This window comes from Neovison vison, chromosome 6 (assembly GCF_020171115.1).
Source record: "Neovison vison isolate M4711 chromosome 6, ASM_NN_V1, whole genome shotgun sequence".
Taxonomy (NCBI): domain Eukaryota; kingdom Metazoa; phylum Chordata; class Mammalia; order Carnivora; family Mustelidae; genus Neogale; species Neogale vison.
The window spans coordinates 2,750,976-2,768,311 of record NC_058096.1 but is presented as its reverse complement, the minus strand read 5'-3'; the positions used below and the strand labels follow the sequence as shown (position 1 = coordinate 2,768,311).

General features: G+C 55.1%; 1 protein-coding gene across 3 annotated transcripts; it reads right to left on the bottom strand.

The window, feature by feature from the left end:
* Positions 1–505: 505 nt before the first annotated feature.
* U2AF1 (U2 small nuclear RNA auxiliary factor 1) lies at positions 506–13,389 on the bottom strand. 3 transcript variants are annotated; one of them, XM_044250832.1, is made up of 8 exons: positions 13,292–13,389; positions 9,940–10,027; positions 7,001–7,067; positions 2,650–2,699; positions 2,402–2,500; positions 1,715–1,848; positions 1,539–1,631; positions 506–787 (listed from the first exon to the last, which is right to left on the bottom strand). In XM_044250832.1, the coding sequence occupies exons 1-8, from the start codon at positions 13,333–13,335 to the stop codon at positions 640–642; spliced, it is 723 nt and encodes a 240-aa protein (XP_044106767.1). In that variant the 5' UTR covers positions 13,336–13,389; the 3' UTR covers positions 506–639. The 3 variants fall into 3 exon arrangements, with proteins under 3 accessions (XP_044106767.1, XP_044106766.1, XP_044106768.1); XM_044250831.1 differs by lacking the exon at positions 7,001–7,067 and adding an exon at positions 6,102–6,168 and having other exon boundaries at positions 13,292–13,388; XM_044250833.1 differs by lacking the exons at positions 9,940–10,027; positions 13,292–13,389 and adding an exon at positions 6,102–6,168 and having other exon boundaries at positions 7,001–7,070.
* Positions 13,390–17,336: the final 3,947 nt, after the last annotated feature.

Below are 17,336 nucleotides of genomic sequence, written 5' to 3'. Positions count from 1 at the left end.
CCGCAGTGCACGCTCTGCTGTTCTCATGGTGAAGATGGCTGGGGGATGGTGACGCGGCTGCAGCCCGCCCCTGTGCAGGGCCGGGGCTCCTATGCCGCTCCGGGCACAGCCAGGTTTCAGGCAGCGCCCGCTTCCTGGCTGCACAGAGGCCCGGCAAGCAGATGCGAGGCCTGGGTGGGAGAGGTGGGCCGCAGCGGCCGGCCGGACAGCCCTCCTGGGAGTGCACGCGCGGCCCCCGCCCCACGCTGGGCTCCCGGGGAGCCTCCGAGGAGAAACGCCAGACTGCCGGTTACAATGGAGGCAGTAACGGGAAACAGGCCTGACCATGCCTCAGGGGAACCGTCCCTTAATGGGGCAGGGATCTCCCACGCTTGGAACCACGGCGCCGTGCACAGCCAGGTCAGGATGGGGACCGGCCTCCACCGACAGCACTGACCATGTGAAGGGCCGCCAGGAGAGGAGAGCAGAGGCAGAGACTCTGTGTGAGCAGTAAGTGACACCGAGGCACTGTATCACTACAAATTTTATTCAGAAACCCATCTTTGTTTGTTTTTGTTGTTTTTTAAAAAAAATCCCCGTTACGAACTGGTCTGGTCAATCAACTACGGCACTGCCCGGCAGACAGACGGTACAAACGGCTCAGAATCGCCCAGATCTCTCGCGGTCTCTCGACCGCCTCCTGTCACGCTCCCGTCCCCCGCCGCCGCCGCCGCCACCACCGCCACCGCCACGACCACGGTCTCTAGACCGAGAGCGACGCTCCCGGGACCGGGACCTCGATCTATGCCTGCAACCAAGGAAAAGAAACGGGACTGCGGCATCCACAGCAAAGCCCGGGTGGAAACCCACAGCGATGAACGCTTCCGGATGCGCCTCCCACCGAGGGGACGCATGAACAAAGGGAAACCGCGCAGCCACGGCCCGTGTCGGGGAAAAAGAGGGGCCCAGCAGGATCGGGGGTCAGGTCACCTCCCACGGCCCCCACTTCCGGGACGCTGGCACCAAAGTTTGGGGACTGAACTGCCACCATGCTCGAGACACACACACGCACATGTGTGCACACACACCCCCCCACCAGGGCCGGTTCTGGGGTGTGGAGGGCAGGGCTCCCCCCGCCCCGTGCTGACAACGGGACCACCACCGGCAGCGCGTGCATCTCCCGGTGCGCGTGCAAGCAGAGACCGGCGAGAGCCCCCCAGGGCCAGAGCGCGAGCTGCGCGGGCCGAGGGACCCTCCCCAGATAGCCCGGCTCAGTCTCCGCGCTGCGCTCCCGGAGGGGTGCTTCGATCCCAGGCCCAGACACACAGACTGCCCGGTTGTGCCCGTGTTCCCCCAAAGCAAACCGACACAAACCAGGAGCCCCCAAAGGAGCGCCCAGTTCTGCCGAGGGACTGAAGCCCGCTCCCATCACGCAGGCACCAAGGGCTCGCGGGACCACATGTGCGTGCGCTGCTCTCTGCAGAGCACGTCCCACTGTCCCCGGGGGGACTCGCACACTGGGCGCGGGGACAGAGCGGCCGGCCGCGGCAGGTACTCACTTCTTGCGCCGACGCCCGTACAGCTCCCGCCGCAGCTCTCTGGAAATGGGCTTCAGGTGCATGAAGTTGCAGAAGCCGCCTCGCGTGCACTCCCTGCGGGGAAGCAGAGCCCACATGCCGTGCGCCGCTCCCCGCACCGCCCTGGACCCCACCGCGGGCCGCACCCCGTCACCTACCCCATCTCGTACTGGCGGCAGCATGCCTCTCGGAAGTCGGTCACTGGGGAGAGCTCCGCGTGGATCGGCTGCCCGTTAAACCAGCGGTTGTTCAGGTCGATCACGGCCTTTTCCGCGTCCTCCTCGCGGCGAAACTGTGGAGAGGAAGCGGAGCTGCCTGCGGCTGCGCCTTCCCAGCTGCCTCCCAGCCCTGGCACGAACGCACGCCGCGTGCTCACGGGGGTCAAGTGAGGCGGGCGGAGGCCGCACAGCGGGTTCAGAGCAGCGCACCCTCTACCTGCGATCCCATCGCTTCGCTCTGCGGCGGCGCAAGGTCACGCCACCTGCCCACGGCCTTGGCCTCCCACTTCAGTGTGTTAAAAGAGCAAATGCAAGGACGTGCGCAGGCCGGGGGTTTTAAAAAATGGGAAAAAGGAACCACACACATTAACCAGCTTCTCCTGTGTCTACACAGCCCGTCAGGAACGGCTATGGAGACCCGGATGGAAGAGCCCCCGGTGACCGCGGTGGCCCGTGCGCCCCTCCCACGCCCACAGGCGGCCGCCACACCTGGGCTCCGGCCAGCCAACCCCTGAGCGCCTTGAAATCAACCAGCAGGGAGCGACGCCCACTTCCAAGTGCACCGCTGAAACCCAAGGGCAAGTGGTCAGGAGCCGCAAGTCCCCGGACGCGCCACGCTGTTCTCACCTTGACGTACACGTTCCCGACCAGGTGGTCGCCCAGGTTGTCGCAGACGTTCATCTCCTCCACCTCCCCGTACTTCTCCTCCATCTCTGTAAAAACCTCCTGCGGGGGGACAGGGCTTTAAGGCTCACGATACACTCAAGATGAAGGAGGACCCGAACGTCACGCCCACTTCTCTCGCGACGAGAAATGTAAGCCCCCCCCGGGACAGAGGGCGACCGGGCCGGTCCCTTTCCAACGGTGCGTCTCACCTCGAAAAACTCGTCGTAGTGCTCCTGCATCTCCACGTCGCTCACGGCGCCTGCGAACACAGAAACCTTGCTGGTTAGACGGGAGCCCGGCCGGCCGCCACGCTGCGTTCATCTCAGCCTGCTACAGTCACACACATTCGATTATCTAGAGAGGAAACACCACGGAGCTGCGTTCTACCAGAACTGACGGTCCCGCGGGACGCCCGGAACCTGCGCGTGCGGGGAGCTTCTTAGACGCCCCTCCTGACCGACTCACTGCTGGCCGTTCGATCACAGCAAGTTTTAATCCGCATCAAAGGGCCGTGTTTTCAGGAAGTGTAAGGGTCAAGTTTACCCTCGAGAACTTATTTTTTTAAATGACAATTCTCTTCCTTTTACAATTTAAGATAGAGGCCAAGGAATCACATGGATGCTTTTTCCCCTTTCTTAGGCTAAAATAAAAGTCGCAATCAGGGTAAGTGATTAAGAGCTGATGTTCCTGACTGATTTCTTTTACAGGTGAACAGCCACACGATGCTATTATAAAATTCTTTCTGATGCGATTAAAACCCAAATGACCATAAATAAAGACCCAGTAGGATAATGACCAAGTTCAGTTACAGTACTTTAAATGCCTCTGCATAAAGGGAAAGTTACAGTGCTTTGTTGAAGGAAGCATTAGCTCATACTCCACAACTATTTCCATCAAGTTTATCTCCGTAATGCACATGCACTAAGTGAAATCCTGTCCGCTGTGTGGACACTTTTCTAAATTTACATTCTGTCTTTGTTGTCATTCTCTCTACCAAGTGTTACCGTTCAAATTCTAGAATTCTCTTGACCTAAATGTGAGAAATCACAAAGCTGGCAGGCCAATAAACCAGTGTGCCACACAGCCAGCTCTGGGAGCCTCCGAAGGCTGAGTGGCTTCGAGGCCGGGCCAGCTCAACGTTCAACTGTCCGCTTCCATGGCCACACCCCTGGCCTCACCTGGCGCACCCCACTGAGGAAGCAGAGCCGAGGCGCTCGGACCTAGCCACTGAGCTGCCCTGGAGTGGTTTCCTAGCTCTCTGGAAAAACCTTCTCTTCAAGGACAAGAGCTTTCAACTTTTGGATTCTGAGAATGGCCTAGATTTACTTTCTAATGCATGGGAAGGGGGATTCCTGCACTGTAGTTATTTTTGACTTTCCAGGAGTCCAGCTTCCTTTAGAATGAAAACCTCTCGGTTGCACTAGGCAACAACTCCTCTTCCTGACGGCCCGGTCCCATGGACATGCTATGGTGAACAGAACCTCCTTCCCTGTAGCCATCCAGCCCTGAGCAAACAGAACAGCTGGTCGGGAGAAGAGGCAGATTTTAATGTTTACATTTCCTGCTCACACCAGAACAAAATGAGGAGAAAAGGCATTTACACGCTCAAAGTGCTAGCTGTGTTGAAAATCAGGCTCTGGTGGCGGTTCGGACACTGCTGTACTCGTGATTACTTCTATTCTCTCGCTGGAGAACGATATTCCTGCATCTTAGTAACTTCTGGAAAGTTCCATTTGAAAATGCTCCAGAGTGGGCCTATTTTATCCTCTATACTCAGCTTAAAGATTTTCAGTCAAGTGATTCGGGCAAGACAGAGGTGAGCGATTAAGAACCCGGTCCACTGCAAAGCCACCTGTGTGACTCAGCAGATGCTACAGACCGGCACCTCAAAACCCCGTTTCGCGCAGACACATCCTTAAACTGGGTTCGTACTTATAGACGGAAGGGTGTGTCAAAAAGGTGTAAATTCAGGGACTGGATGAACCTGGCCGGTTGAAAATTTACTCAAAAGGTCTGCCACAGGTTCATCAGCTTAAGCGGATTTTCTTCCTGAACTGAAGAGTCAGAATCTCATTTATTTTGTGGAATCGGGACCCCACAATCGGAGTATTTGGTGCGGCTGAACTTTACTCTGTAGCACATGCACAACAGGAGCACCGTGAACTGCAGGGAGAGACAGGAGGAAAACTAATCCAACACGGTTTTGTCAATGAAGCATCCGTAGTCCCCAGGTAAACCATCAGGGCAAAGAATGATTAACTGTTGTTACTCAATCGTCAACATCTCATTGGTTTTATCCCAGGGCAGGGCTGTTACGAAAATTATTTAATAAGTTCATATATAAGCATTTCCCTTTAACTACTCATCTTGTTTCTTTAAAAACAAAACAAAACAAAACAAAATAAACAAAGCAAAACCAAGTATTTTAAAACAAAGGCTACCAAGTAAATCCGGTTACCATCAAACTCAGGGACACAAATGATCCGCTACCCGGTCAGGACTGGTCAGGATCAGCGTGGAGACAGACAGTGTCTGGGCAGGAAAACCTTACCAGCCCCTCCCCCCCAGACCCGTGCACTCACAGGTGCACCACTGGGAGGTCCCCCCGGTCTGGGGCCGGCCCGAGTGGGCAGTGCTGCTGGGACCACTACACTGAGCCGTGTAGATCGCCCTATAAGCTGAGGGGCTACAGGCCAAGGGTGTGTTGGACTCAGGTCTGTGGCTATCCAGGGCCTCTGTGGACAGCACCTCGCATGAATTTTTGCAGCTTCAGAACAAACTGGCGAGCGAGAAGCCGCCTGGTTCGGACCCTGTGATCTTAACAGGAGTCCGGGGACTCGCTTCTGCTTATCCAGATGAGCAGACTGATTCCACGGCTCAAGAGCCAAAAAATTTAAAATTTCCACTTTCTGAAATCTCCAGTGATACGAACACAGATCTTGTTCTCGAAGAACTACCCCCTGGGAAACACAACATTCGTAACTTAAATTTACTGCTTCCCAAAGCAGGAAGAAGGGGGCCGTGTCTACTAAGCGCCCCGCGCAGCCCTGCTTCCAGGGCCCGTGCGCCTCCTCTCGCCCACGCGGGGAAGCGAACCCCCGCGGCTGCAGACGGCCGCCCAAAGGGCTGATTACAGACTGAGCTGGCCCAGGGCTGGCGTGGAGGAAAACTCAGGGGGGTCCGTGCCCCTCGGAGGACCCTCATTTGGGAAACGCTCTTGGAACGATGCTCTCGCACTTAAAGCGGGAGCGCCAGAATGGACTTTCAAGAACGAGTCTAATGAGAAATAAAACCTCAAACACAATTTCCAAAGCACTTGTTTCTTAACCGGAAACTTAAATGCTGTTACTCTTTAGAGGGGAAGAACGTAACTGCACACTTAATTCCAGGCACAGTCTCCCCTAGGGTGACGGTCCAGGACAAGAGCGGCAGGTCTGAGCTGTGGGGACAGGGAGGGCATCCCTTCCGGTCCCTTCTCATGGCTTAAGTAAGTGGGCAGGAGCTGCGATCTCAGAGGCTTCCGAGGGGTCAGTGGACAAAAGCTCTCGGCATGTCTAGCGGAAGGCCGTCCTTGACACTACAGCGGCAGACCAGGCGGAGCGGACACTGAGCTCTGACGCGCAAGCCCAGGGAACCAGGGAAGGAACTTGGATGAACTTACAGCGCAAACCGTCAGCAGACTGGGAAGAGTTTTGAGGGTTACGGTAAATGTTCAAGAGGGCAATGGTCTGAAATACAAAACGCAACAACTTTATATTACGGAAAATTAAATTTAAACACTTCACCGGTTTCCTGTGGCGATCACTTCAGTCAAGACTCAGTGCTGAAAAAAGAGCAAGTTATTTTCTCTCGAAGCAGAGATGTTCTCTCTTAGCGGGTGGCTGTCTTGGAGCGCCCTAGCCTGCACCGTCACGGAGATGCCATGATATGCGGATATTGTATTTCTGTCCACGGGATGCAAGGACTCCCCGCTGCTGAGTTCCCCGGGTAAGGGTACAAGCACCTTGGCAGACTACTGCCAAGACGGTCCTCCGTGTTACAGAAACGTCAGGAGCCGAGGAAGTGCCCGCACCAGCTGACGACAAGAACCACGGGAGCAGAGAAATACAATAATTACATATCATGAGATCTCCACGTCCTAGAGAAAAAACTGTAATGGTGAAATAAAACCCACACTTATTGGGCAACTTACCTTAGTGATTCCTAAATATTCCTAAGAGTTGTGGCTTTACAGAAAGAACCTCATATTAAGGTCAAGCGTTCAGGCACTGGAAAGACCAGTGATGCTGGCGGCTGTCAAGTGTCGCAGGGACAGACCCCTTCCCTCTCGTTAACAAACGTCAACCCAGGGAAGAGGCCTCCCAGCGCCCGCGCCGACGGCAGCCTCCTGGACGTGGCCGAGTACCAGGTTCTTGCTGTAGGTACCAAGGCCTTCATCACCTTGTCCTGTTTGCAACAGCTCTACGTCAGCAGCTCAGAAGCCAACATTATTTGTCTCAATTAAGAGTGGGCTCTTTAACACCATTGTTTTAAAAAAATTTCTCCAACTGTGGGACTTACAGTGTGAGCCGTCAGCCGTCTGTGCACTGTTTTGGGGATTACGATAGATGTTTTGAATCAAGATGGTCTGCGGGGAAAAAAAAATAAAAAGGGGAATTCTACTGGCTGCTGTGCATGTATTAGACAATTGCAAAGAGACAACTTGTTTGCATATGGCTCAACGCTCGCTTGTTTCCCACAAGTCAGACGCTCGTCCTCTGAGAGCACACCCAAACCACCGTATTATGAAAACAGAGTGTGGGCAGCGACTTAGGTCAAGTCAGCCAGCAACCAAGAAGAAACTGTAACCGTTATTCTCGGTAGTCCCACGTTATTCAAGTGTTTTAGTGCAAAATAAATAATAACACACTGACATTTTCTTATACTTCAAGCTATGATGTCGAAAACTTCACGTGATAATCATATTCCCCACACAAAATTGTATTTTTTAAAACCAAATGCGTCAGTCAACTGTATGCAGTCCATCAAGCTGTCTGGTCTCCCAGGAAACAGGCGCACCAAATGGGTGTCCTGACTGTCACGGACACCTAGACACACTCCTGTTTGCTTGGTGGGACCTCTGTTTACATAATACAACAGCTTAAACATCTGTTCTTTTCCGATCCTTCTTTTAAGGGAAAAAAATCCTTTTAGCCCTTGTGCTTTAAACTGGATCAGGCAGACTTGAAACCTTACATTGTACCGTTCTTCTTAAAACCAAGTCTGAAAAAACAAACCACGTTTAAGTTAGTAGGCTAATACAGTACATGAATCTTAATGTCCACATCACTGCAAGAAGCTTAAAAAGAAACCCACACTGAGTTTTACAGGCTGAATGAATGAACTGCGTGATTTAGAAAAATAAAGGTTCAGTCTCAACACAGCTCCAAAGCAGTTCAGTGGTTTTACAGAAGCAGCCATTCCGTTTCTAGCTACATGTAAAGGAAGACGTTGTGTGGGCACTCCCCAAAGGTCTGCTGTGGGGAAACCCCCGGGGGAGGAACATCCAACAGCCAGACCTCACACACACATGCACGCACACGCAGACCCTTCTCGCCGGGCATGGCCTCCTCCCCTAGCCATCAAGTACTGCCCCAGGACAACTTCTCTCTGCCTCCGGTATTTCCCAAAGCTGATCTGACTCAGTTTTCAATAGGAACGGCCAGCGTGTATGTGATCGCGCTGGGAGGGAGCTGCACAGAGCCCAATTACTCAACAAGAAATTCGTTTAGGTCTCACTCAGATCATCTGGCAGAGGCTGTTTAGGAAAAGGATCGTCACTCAGAGGGGGCCACGATGTTCCATTACAATCAGGGGAGGTCAGGCTTGCCTGCAACCAGTGGACCAGCCGAGCCAGTCGGAGCGAGATGCTCAGGCAAACACGTTACAGCCGACCCCACCCAACGCTAACGGACTCGCTCTCTTTCTGACCCGTTGTACTGAAATTCCCTTCCCACCAACATCCCGAGGTCATCAGATTCAGAGAGAACACAGGCCGTGTCTCTAGAGAGCTTGAAGAAAACTTTCCTGCCAGGATCATTTCCCTCTCGGCCCAACACCTGCCACATCTGTGAGCAACCCCCCAAAATAAAAAAACTCAGTGGACACTCAAGACATTTGGTTACTGCCCAACCTAGGACCCCTGGCTTAGCTGGGGAGATTTAGTTGAAAAAATCAAAGGACTTAAAAGAAACGGAGTAAACAAAGTTTAAAGCAAGATCTCCGATATTCTGAAATTCAAAGAGACATATTTGTAAGTTATGAGAGATTCTTGTTTTATCAATCGTGCCGTAACCAGCAGACTAATGCGGCAAAGGAAGCCGTCTCCCCCCTTTCTAAAAACCCATTACACTGTGCGGTTTTCTATGGGCTTAAATTAGAATATACAAATGTCTCTTTCTTAGAGCAATTGGCTGATTTTCCTAAATCCTTATAGGAAAACCCATTATCTATTCTGTCAGAGGTTTACAACACATGAGCAGGACAACGTGAGCTCAAAGGCGAGTCTGGCAGCTCCCAGGGGCGCTACACACAATTGGGACGGAGCGGCTCAGAGGAAGCTCACTCAGACCCCGCCGTAGGCTTGGAAGGAGCTCAGAAGTCCTCGCTCTGGAAACACTGCAGTCTTCCAACTCCAAATGCTCAGATCAACGTGGGCGGACACTTCCTGTCCCTGTCCCTGCTACAGGTGCTTTCTCCCTCTAACTCATCAGTGATCACTCGTAGGGAGCAAACCCTTGCCTGTTCTTCAATTACCAAACAAAACCTACCCCATATCACACTTTCTGACTCATCTGAACTCACAGCGGCCCTAAGCTCAGGCTAACAGGGAACCCCCTCAACTGATGGAACAGAGTGGCTGCAACTAACTGAAGCTAAATGCCATCTTCTGGCATTCAGTTTCATTTTTAAGGTTTTTCTGACATGATGTCCTCGCTATCCCCTTGCCTGGGGGTCTGAATGCGGGGGTGTCCCAGGACACTGGAGGACTGACACTGCCTGGGGCTCTGCGAACGGCCCCAGCATCTCCCGCAAGCGGCTCTGTCTCCGCCGCTGGCCTGGAGACAGCAAAGCGCAGACAGCCCACAGGGCCTCTACCAGCGCCTGGAACACAAGCTGGCTCCTCGCTGCTGCGTCCACCCCACTGGACCCACGTCTGTAAGAGGGACAGGAGGGGCGGGGGGGGGGCTGGGCGGCAGGGATCAGTCACAGCCAACACGCAAACATCAATCACTCCTCTGTAAAAGAGGAGGGACCTGTCTCGCAGACCTCCCCCAGGGGTGCTTCAACTGCCTTGTTCTCATTGAAACAGAAGAACAAACTCATGAACATGAATGGAGAATAAAACAGAGAAAAAAACGCCCAACGGGATACACGGACATTATTAACTGCCTCTGTAAAGTACGTGAGATTTTGATAATTTACATGAAAACAGAAAAAAGAAAGGAAAACAAACAAACCTGGCTAAAGGTCGGTTTATTGTGCAAGCGAGAGCATCTGTCTCCATGACGACATGCTCCGATTTTGAAATAAAATGAACAGTTGACTCTGTAAGGGAAAAGAAGAGCTGATTATTCTGCTGGGCAAACATCAGACACGTGTAAACACGCCAACACCACGGCACGTGCTACCGAACTCTTCTCCCTTGGCGCCACGAACACCCAGGCGCAGGGCATTCTGGGGCAGCAGTTCCGGAAACATCACCTGAACGGGCCTCTTGACAAGCACGCTACTTCCAGCAAAGAGTTTCTAACTCCCAGGCCCAGGCCCCCTCATCCATATCGACTCTCAACTACTCATTCTGCTCTATACTGTTTTTTTCTTAAATGAAATACCCTGTTTAAAATGAAATTTAATTGAAAAACATATCCGTTCTCTAGTGTTCTACGATGAAATGCTCTCTCGAGAGCAGCAACCCGGCACAGTGAGGGTTAAGATTCTGACTCCCCCACTAGCTACCTGGCCTTGGGCAAGTCACTCTACCTCTCCTGGTCCCAGGAGCCATCTGTGAAACGAGGAAAATGCCAAGCTGGCTTTGTTCCAAGAATCAGAGACGGCGTGTGCACCTCATAAAAACGACTCGCTAAATGCAATCGTTATCTAACAAAGTCCATGCTCTCTCGTTCATGACGCCAGACCAACAGGCAATTTCCAAACACAGGTCTGAAGCAAGCCAGTCTTCTGGTTTCAATACACTGAAGACAGGCTATTGGGGAACTCCTCCGCCTGTTCTTACATAAGGCCACCTTCTGTCCCTGTCGCAAAGCCCTCTCTTACTGCTGTTCAAACACTGGGATGATCCAGACGAAATGAAACCTAACAATCCAGCCATTGCGACAGCAGCGTCCGCTGGCTTAGGCCTGTGATGAACTATGAAATCTTACTGGATGGGCCCCAGATTAGACTCGGTGGGACGGTTACCCTGTAGATTCATTTTTTTAGCAAGTGACCTATGTCCAGACAGTCGGTCCAAAGTTAGAATCAAAGGGCTTGAACAAAATTTGATGGTTCGCAAGTATCAATTAGCCACTGATTTATTACTAGGTAGCAATAAACACGGGAAAGTCAGGATTATCAGGGAAGGAAAACGATTACTGTACAGATTCGCAAACTCATCATACAAGTCTCTCTTTACGGAACTTAAGTAGAATATACAACTTACATCTTTAGAAAGTCCCCTGAAAACGAAGAGCTTATTTTAAGAATCCTTCAGAATGGGCGACAGCCCCGCCTGAACAATACCCAACTACTCTCTATTATTAAAACAATTTTTGTTCCTGTACTTCAGAGATGGTTTTCATTTCATAATGCTCAATTACAGCTTCGGGTATTAGTCAAAACTTTCCTAGTAATAAACTTTTAGTGACCCACTTATTAAACTACTGAAATGAAAGGAAGAGACAGAAAATAAGTCTGATCCACCATCACGGAGAAGATGTTAGAGAACGAACTTTTGCTTGGATTTATTTATATAATGTCCATAACTCCAAATGTAGGACTTGCTAAATCCTGTTAATTGGTACACACCTACATTTTACTTGTAGCTTGGGGAAAAAAGAAAGAAGTTGGCCGGACTCATCATCTTCATTTTTTGGGAGTTGATACTGTCTCCTGCAATTTAAAACCCCTCAAGCCGCCCTGAAATGAGACTATGAGTGATTTAGATTAAATAATCTTGTTTCCAAATTAAAGCCATGTCTCTCATGATAGAGCTCTACCAGGCTGAAATGGTAGAAATGGCTGAAATGTGGTTTCTTACAGCAGGAATATAAAAAAGGTTACTGGAATAAACCTCTAAACTGCAAGCACTGGCAGCACAGTGAAGGCACCTCCAGGAGCAGCTTTTCACAAGAATAAGGAAAAAACTTCATGGAATAGAAGTCAGGGCGCTATTACCAGCTCAAGGATGAAATTAACACTGCATCTTTGTAGCTGGGAGAAGGCTCTTTTCCCAGAAGAGCAGCCCAATCATTTAGGATGAGGTTTACAGGTAAGTTCCCAGGTGCCTCCAGCGACCACCTTCCCTAGCGCTTAACCAGCTTCGGTACGTTTTACTTTAATCATCCTTTATGCGACAAGCACCCCCTCCCTTCTAGTTCCTTGAGAACACCGTCCGATTTTGTTCCTCTTTAAGTCAGCAGAGACAGACTTACGGTTAACAACAATGTTTCTGAAGTGACTAGGCTGGGACGATTGTATCCTGTGGCTTTGCTACTAAAAACCCAAAAACCCTCTTCCCAGCAACACAAAAGGTTACAAGATAGCCTGCATCCTGGAAAACAGAAACAATGTAAAGTGTCTGATGGGTGCACAGTCCCGGAGCTGCGTGCGCCCCACTCCTGATCTCAGGGTTGGCGAGATCGAGCCCCACGCTGGATGCACAGGTTACTTAAAAAATAAAATCTTTAAAAAATAATAATTAAAACCCCCACCGTGTTGGAAAAAGGGGTACTGAAACCTTATCTCGACAAACCCAGGGACTTATCATGAGGAGCACACATCAACGTAAGCCTTGAACAGCCCGGAAGAACCCGACGTGGGAACTACGGACCCAAAAATAAATTACACCAGAGCTCAGTTTTTCGGTTTTCCAAGCAGGAATGACGCTCCTAAACAAGACATCCCCTGTGGTCTAAACTTCCGTCACGGAACTAAAGCGTCCCAAAGCGACAGTCAAATCAGAACTGCATTTTCTGCTCGTAATCTAACAGCCGGGCAGGGAGGACGTGCGGCCACAGAGGGGAGCGGGGGAGGGCCCAGGTGTTCCGCCGCGCTGGATCGCGTCTCCGAGCCCGTAAAACCCCGCTCCGTCTAGAGCCGGCACCAAGTTCGTCGCACTTGTTCGCGCGTCCAATGTCCTCAGGCCCGGCCCGGCGCGGGGCTTCCCCCGCCGGAGGCTCGCCCAGCGCCCCGAGGGACCGGGCGACGAACACGGCGGGCCCGAGGCCGCGCGCCCGCCCGACGCCCGCGGCGGCAGCAGGCGGGGGCCGCGCTGACAACTTCGGCCCAAACTCGAGACGGTTCGGAGCCGGGGGCGGGGGCTCCGGTCGCCGGCACAGCGGGCGGCCCCCGGGCCGCGGAGCAGCCTCCGGCCGGAGAGGCCGCGCCGCCCGAGCGGAAGCCCGCCGCCCGCCAGCCCGCCCAGGCGCCCACGAGGCGGCGGCGCGCGGCTCCCGAGGCCGGAAGGGCCGCCGCGCCCCTCCCCCCGCCCGCCCGCCCGGGCCTCCCGCGGCCGCCCGACCCCGCCGCCGCGCCCGCTCGCGCCCCGCCCGCCTCCCCGGCCCGGAGCCCCGGCCGGCGGCTCTCACTCACTTGTCTTTCTCGGTGCCGAAAATGGAGGCCAAGTACTCCGCCATTTCCCACCCACCGCCGCCGCCACTGCTGCCGACGCCGCCGACCCTGCCCGACGCCCGCGGGAGACGTCACCCGGACGCGACGACGCTCGCCCCGCCCCGACGGCGTGGCGGCGCTGGCCAATCGGGCGAGGCGTTGCCTGCGCGCGGGCGGGGCTTGCCGCGCGCGGGAGGTACCGCCCCCTCGGCCGGGAGCCCGCGCGCCGCCGGTCGGCGCCCCCTGTCGGCGCCCGCGCTCCCCGCGCTGCCAGCGCCGCGCCCCTCGGCCCGGGAGCCCGCGCTCTCCGCCGCCGCCGCCCTCCGCGGCCCGGACCCCGCGCCCCTCGCGCCTCCCGGGCCCCCGGAAGCCGAACGCGCAGAGGCGGTCTCGGAGAAGCAGCCGGGGCCCCGGCGCCTGTCCGCGTGGGCGGTTCCGCCGAGCCCCGCCCCTCGCCGGAGACCGGTCCCCGCGCCGCCCCGGCCTCCTGGACTCCGCGCGGGGCTCGGACCGGGGGGGGGGGGCTCTCTCCGGGGCGCCGGCTCCGGGCGGGGGCGGGGCGGCGAGGGGGCAGCGCTGGCTCGCGCGGAGCCGGGGGGCCGCGGCGGAGGCGGCCGGGAGCGCGGGAGGGCTGCTCGGGGCCCGACGTGCCGCGGTTTCCCGCTCCGGGGCCGCGGTGTGGGGGCCGCGGCGGCCGGCGGGCTCCGGGGAGGGACGCGGGCTCCGGGGAGGGACGCGGCCTGTGCCCCCGCCGGACGGCCTCGGGGCCTCGGAGTCCCACGGACGCAGCAGCCCCGGGCGCCTCTGCGGCGAGGACCGCCCGAGGGAGTCGTCCCGGCCGCGGTGTTCGACGTCTGGGTCTGCGCTGGGCACGTGCGGCTCCGAGCGCGTCGACCTCGGGCGCGGGGGGCGGACGCTTCACCGCAGGCGCAGCCGCGAGGAGCCCCGGGCCGGTTTGCAGGCCCGTTCGCAGGCTCGGTTCGCGGCCCAGTTCGCAGGCCGACTGAGAGCCGCTGCGCGGGCCGCCCAGGACTCCCGCGGGGGCAGTGAGCCGTCCCTGCTGTCGTCCCTGCTGTCGTCCCTGCTCTCGCGATGACCGTGTGTCCGGCACCCCCCACCCCTCCCGCGTAGCGCTGCGGCAGACTCTGGCTCCAGACGCGGGGGTCATCCCGCAGCTGTGTAGCCGCCAAGCCTGCTGGCCCGGGCAGGGCTGGAGCGGTGGGTCGGTCAGGTGGGCTTTGTGAGCACAGCAGCGAAGCGCGGTCTTCGGGCGCATTCCGGTGTGGGTGGGATTCAGGTACTGCGGGCTCAGGGTGGATTTCCTGCTTCCCGGCTGGCCGTCGGTCCGGTTCTGGGCAGTACTGGTGCTCTCTGCCTCACAGAGCCCTCTGGGAACGGTGGGTTCAGTCTCGTGTTTTGGTCTTTATGTCTCTAGCCAGAGACGGCTTCGCATATAAGGACTCGGGTTACTGCACTGGGCCCCGGTTCCTCGTTGAGCCAGGACACTCTCCCTGTGTTAAGGTCTTCATGACGTTGGCAGTTTCTTCACAGCCGTGCCTACCGTAGTCCTTAGGGGAGGAGACGCCTGGGAGTGACCTTAGAGTCCTGCCTGCATTAGAGGGTGCTCAGACCAGACATGACAAGTGGCTAGAGGGCCAGTTCCGTTGGTGAGAAGTGAGGAGCCTGAATTGGGGCTGGGGTGGCAGACGTGGTCCGTGTCCTGGGCTGAGAGCTGCCTCGGCTGAATGCCAGCTGCTGGGATGGGCGGTACCTTGTCCCTTGTCTCTTGGAAACTCTATGTTGAAGCTTTGACATATGGATTTCCCTCTGAATGGGACTGTGCTTGCTGATGGGGCCTTTCCAGAGGTGATTAGGGTGAAGTGAAGCCGGCGGGTGGGCCCTGAGCAATCCGACTGGGGTCCTTATCAGAAGTTGGGACACACGGGCACCCAGAGGGTTGAGGACTGTCTGTGATCCCGGGATAGAGGCATCGGGGGAACCAGCCCTGTCCCCACTTTGACCTTGGACCTCTAGGCTCCAGCACTGTGATAGAATAAATGTTTGTCATTTAAGCCCCATAGTCCTGTTGTCTAAAAGGGATTTTAAAAGGAAATTGGGTAATTCATCACATTACTGGGAGATGTGGGGAGTCCCAGTCTGCGATCTCCCCGCTGCGCTGGGCTGGGGAGGCGCCCACTGCCTTGCTTTGGCGGTGCTACAATCCCCTCCATCCTCCCCTCGCCCCCCATTAACACGTGACACCGGAGCTCCGCATTGCGGCATGCGTCTGCTGCCCAAGCCAGGGTCTGACGTCTTGCCTCGGGGTGTCCCTGGCCGGGTGGTTCGTCATCCGCAGGCTCCTCGAGCGGTCAGAGGGAGAGTCGGGTCTACTGAGGCACAAAGTGGCTGAGGAGAAACAGATCTGGGGGCAGTTCTGGCCTCTGGGAGGTTGGGTTATTAGTTTGCAGCTTTTCCTGCCTTTCCTGCCTGCCCACGGTGCCCCACGGGCGATCCACACTGTGACTCATCCCCTGCTGGGGGGGCCTGGTCCTGTACCTTGCTTTTGCCAGTAGAATGTGACCTGATGTAAGGAAGTCGCATCCAGAAGAGCTGGTCCCACGTGGCTGCTCCCTGCCGTTGGGGGCCTGTGTGAAAAGCACACAGAGCAGGGCTAACCGACCTGCAGCCCAGTCAGGGCCCTGGTGGCCCCGCGGGCAAGGGAGCTGGGACACACCCGTTTCTGTAAGCCACTGAGATTTTAGGGTGCCGACACGGTGTATGGTTACCCGTAGTACCGCCGACTAGTCCAGCAGGAGTGGGGTTGGCCTAGGGGGCGTTCAGATAGAAATGACCGGGCACTTCTCGACTACATCAGGAGACAGGTCTGTTAGAACGTCCTGTGATGAAGGAAATGCCGTCAGTGCTGTCCCGTGATGGGACTGCCACTGGCCGCCTGCGGCTATGCGCACGTGACATGTAGCTGGCAGGATGAGGTGCCGAATTTTACATTTTATTTAACTTTAATTAATTTAAATTTAAACTGAAGTAGCGATGTAGGCTGACCGGTTGCTGTATTGGGCAGTGGAGGTATGTCTACGTCTAAAGCTCAGGAGAGAGGGCGCCTGGGGGGCCCAGTCGGTAAAGCATCCGACTCTCAGTTGCAGCTCAGTTCTTGATCCCAGGGTCGTGAGTTCAAGCCCTGCATCGGGGTCCACGCTGGGTGTGGAACCTACTTTAAAAAGAAAGAAAGAAAAAAAGAAAGTAAGTTCTGCAGAGAGGCCCAGGTAGAGTAGCAGCAGTAGTATTTGGGACTTATTCTTATACAGAGAATTAACGTATATGAATATACATGGAACCCTGGAACATATATGCAGAATCCCAGTATTTGTGTGTGCTCTGGGGGCAAATAGTCCGTGATTTTGTCAGATTCCTAAAGGGGTCTTTAGCCTCCAAAGTTAAGAGAAACTCTAGGCCTTGGGGGATGTTGTCTGGAGGTTAAGAACCCCAAGAGTTAAGAGTAGATCAAGGGCCAGGGCTCCAAGGGACAGCAGCGCCTGGGTGGGGTTAGCAGCAGGACCCTTCAGAGGAGCAGTGACATTGGGAAGAAGAGAGCTAGAGTTGGGACACCAGTAGACCAGATGGTCTCAGAGGCAGTCACTGCAGAGGGCAACACGATGTACTCCAGAAGTGGGCTGTACAGCAGGACCATGGGTGCTCTTGGCTGGAAGGGGGCTGCATGCTAATCACTAGTGTTCAGATGAATTCACTTGTTCACCTGGCAACAGAACAAACATTCCGTACCTGGAGAAGACTGGATCAGCAAATCAGGAACCTCTCTTAGGAAGAACAGGTGCTCAGAGGTAAGGCCAGATAAGCGACAAGACAGATGGCCGTTCAGCAGGCAGATCTGATCCAGAGGGTGCAGCTGTGGGGCGTGGTCCAGGAAGGATGACTCCTGAAGAGGTGGAAACTAGAAATGAGGTGTCACTGTAGAGCCCCCAGGAGAAATGAAGAAGGCAGGATAAAG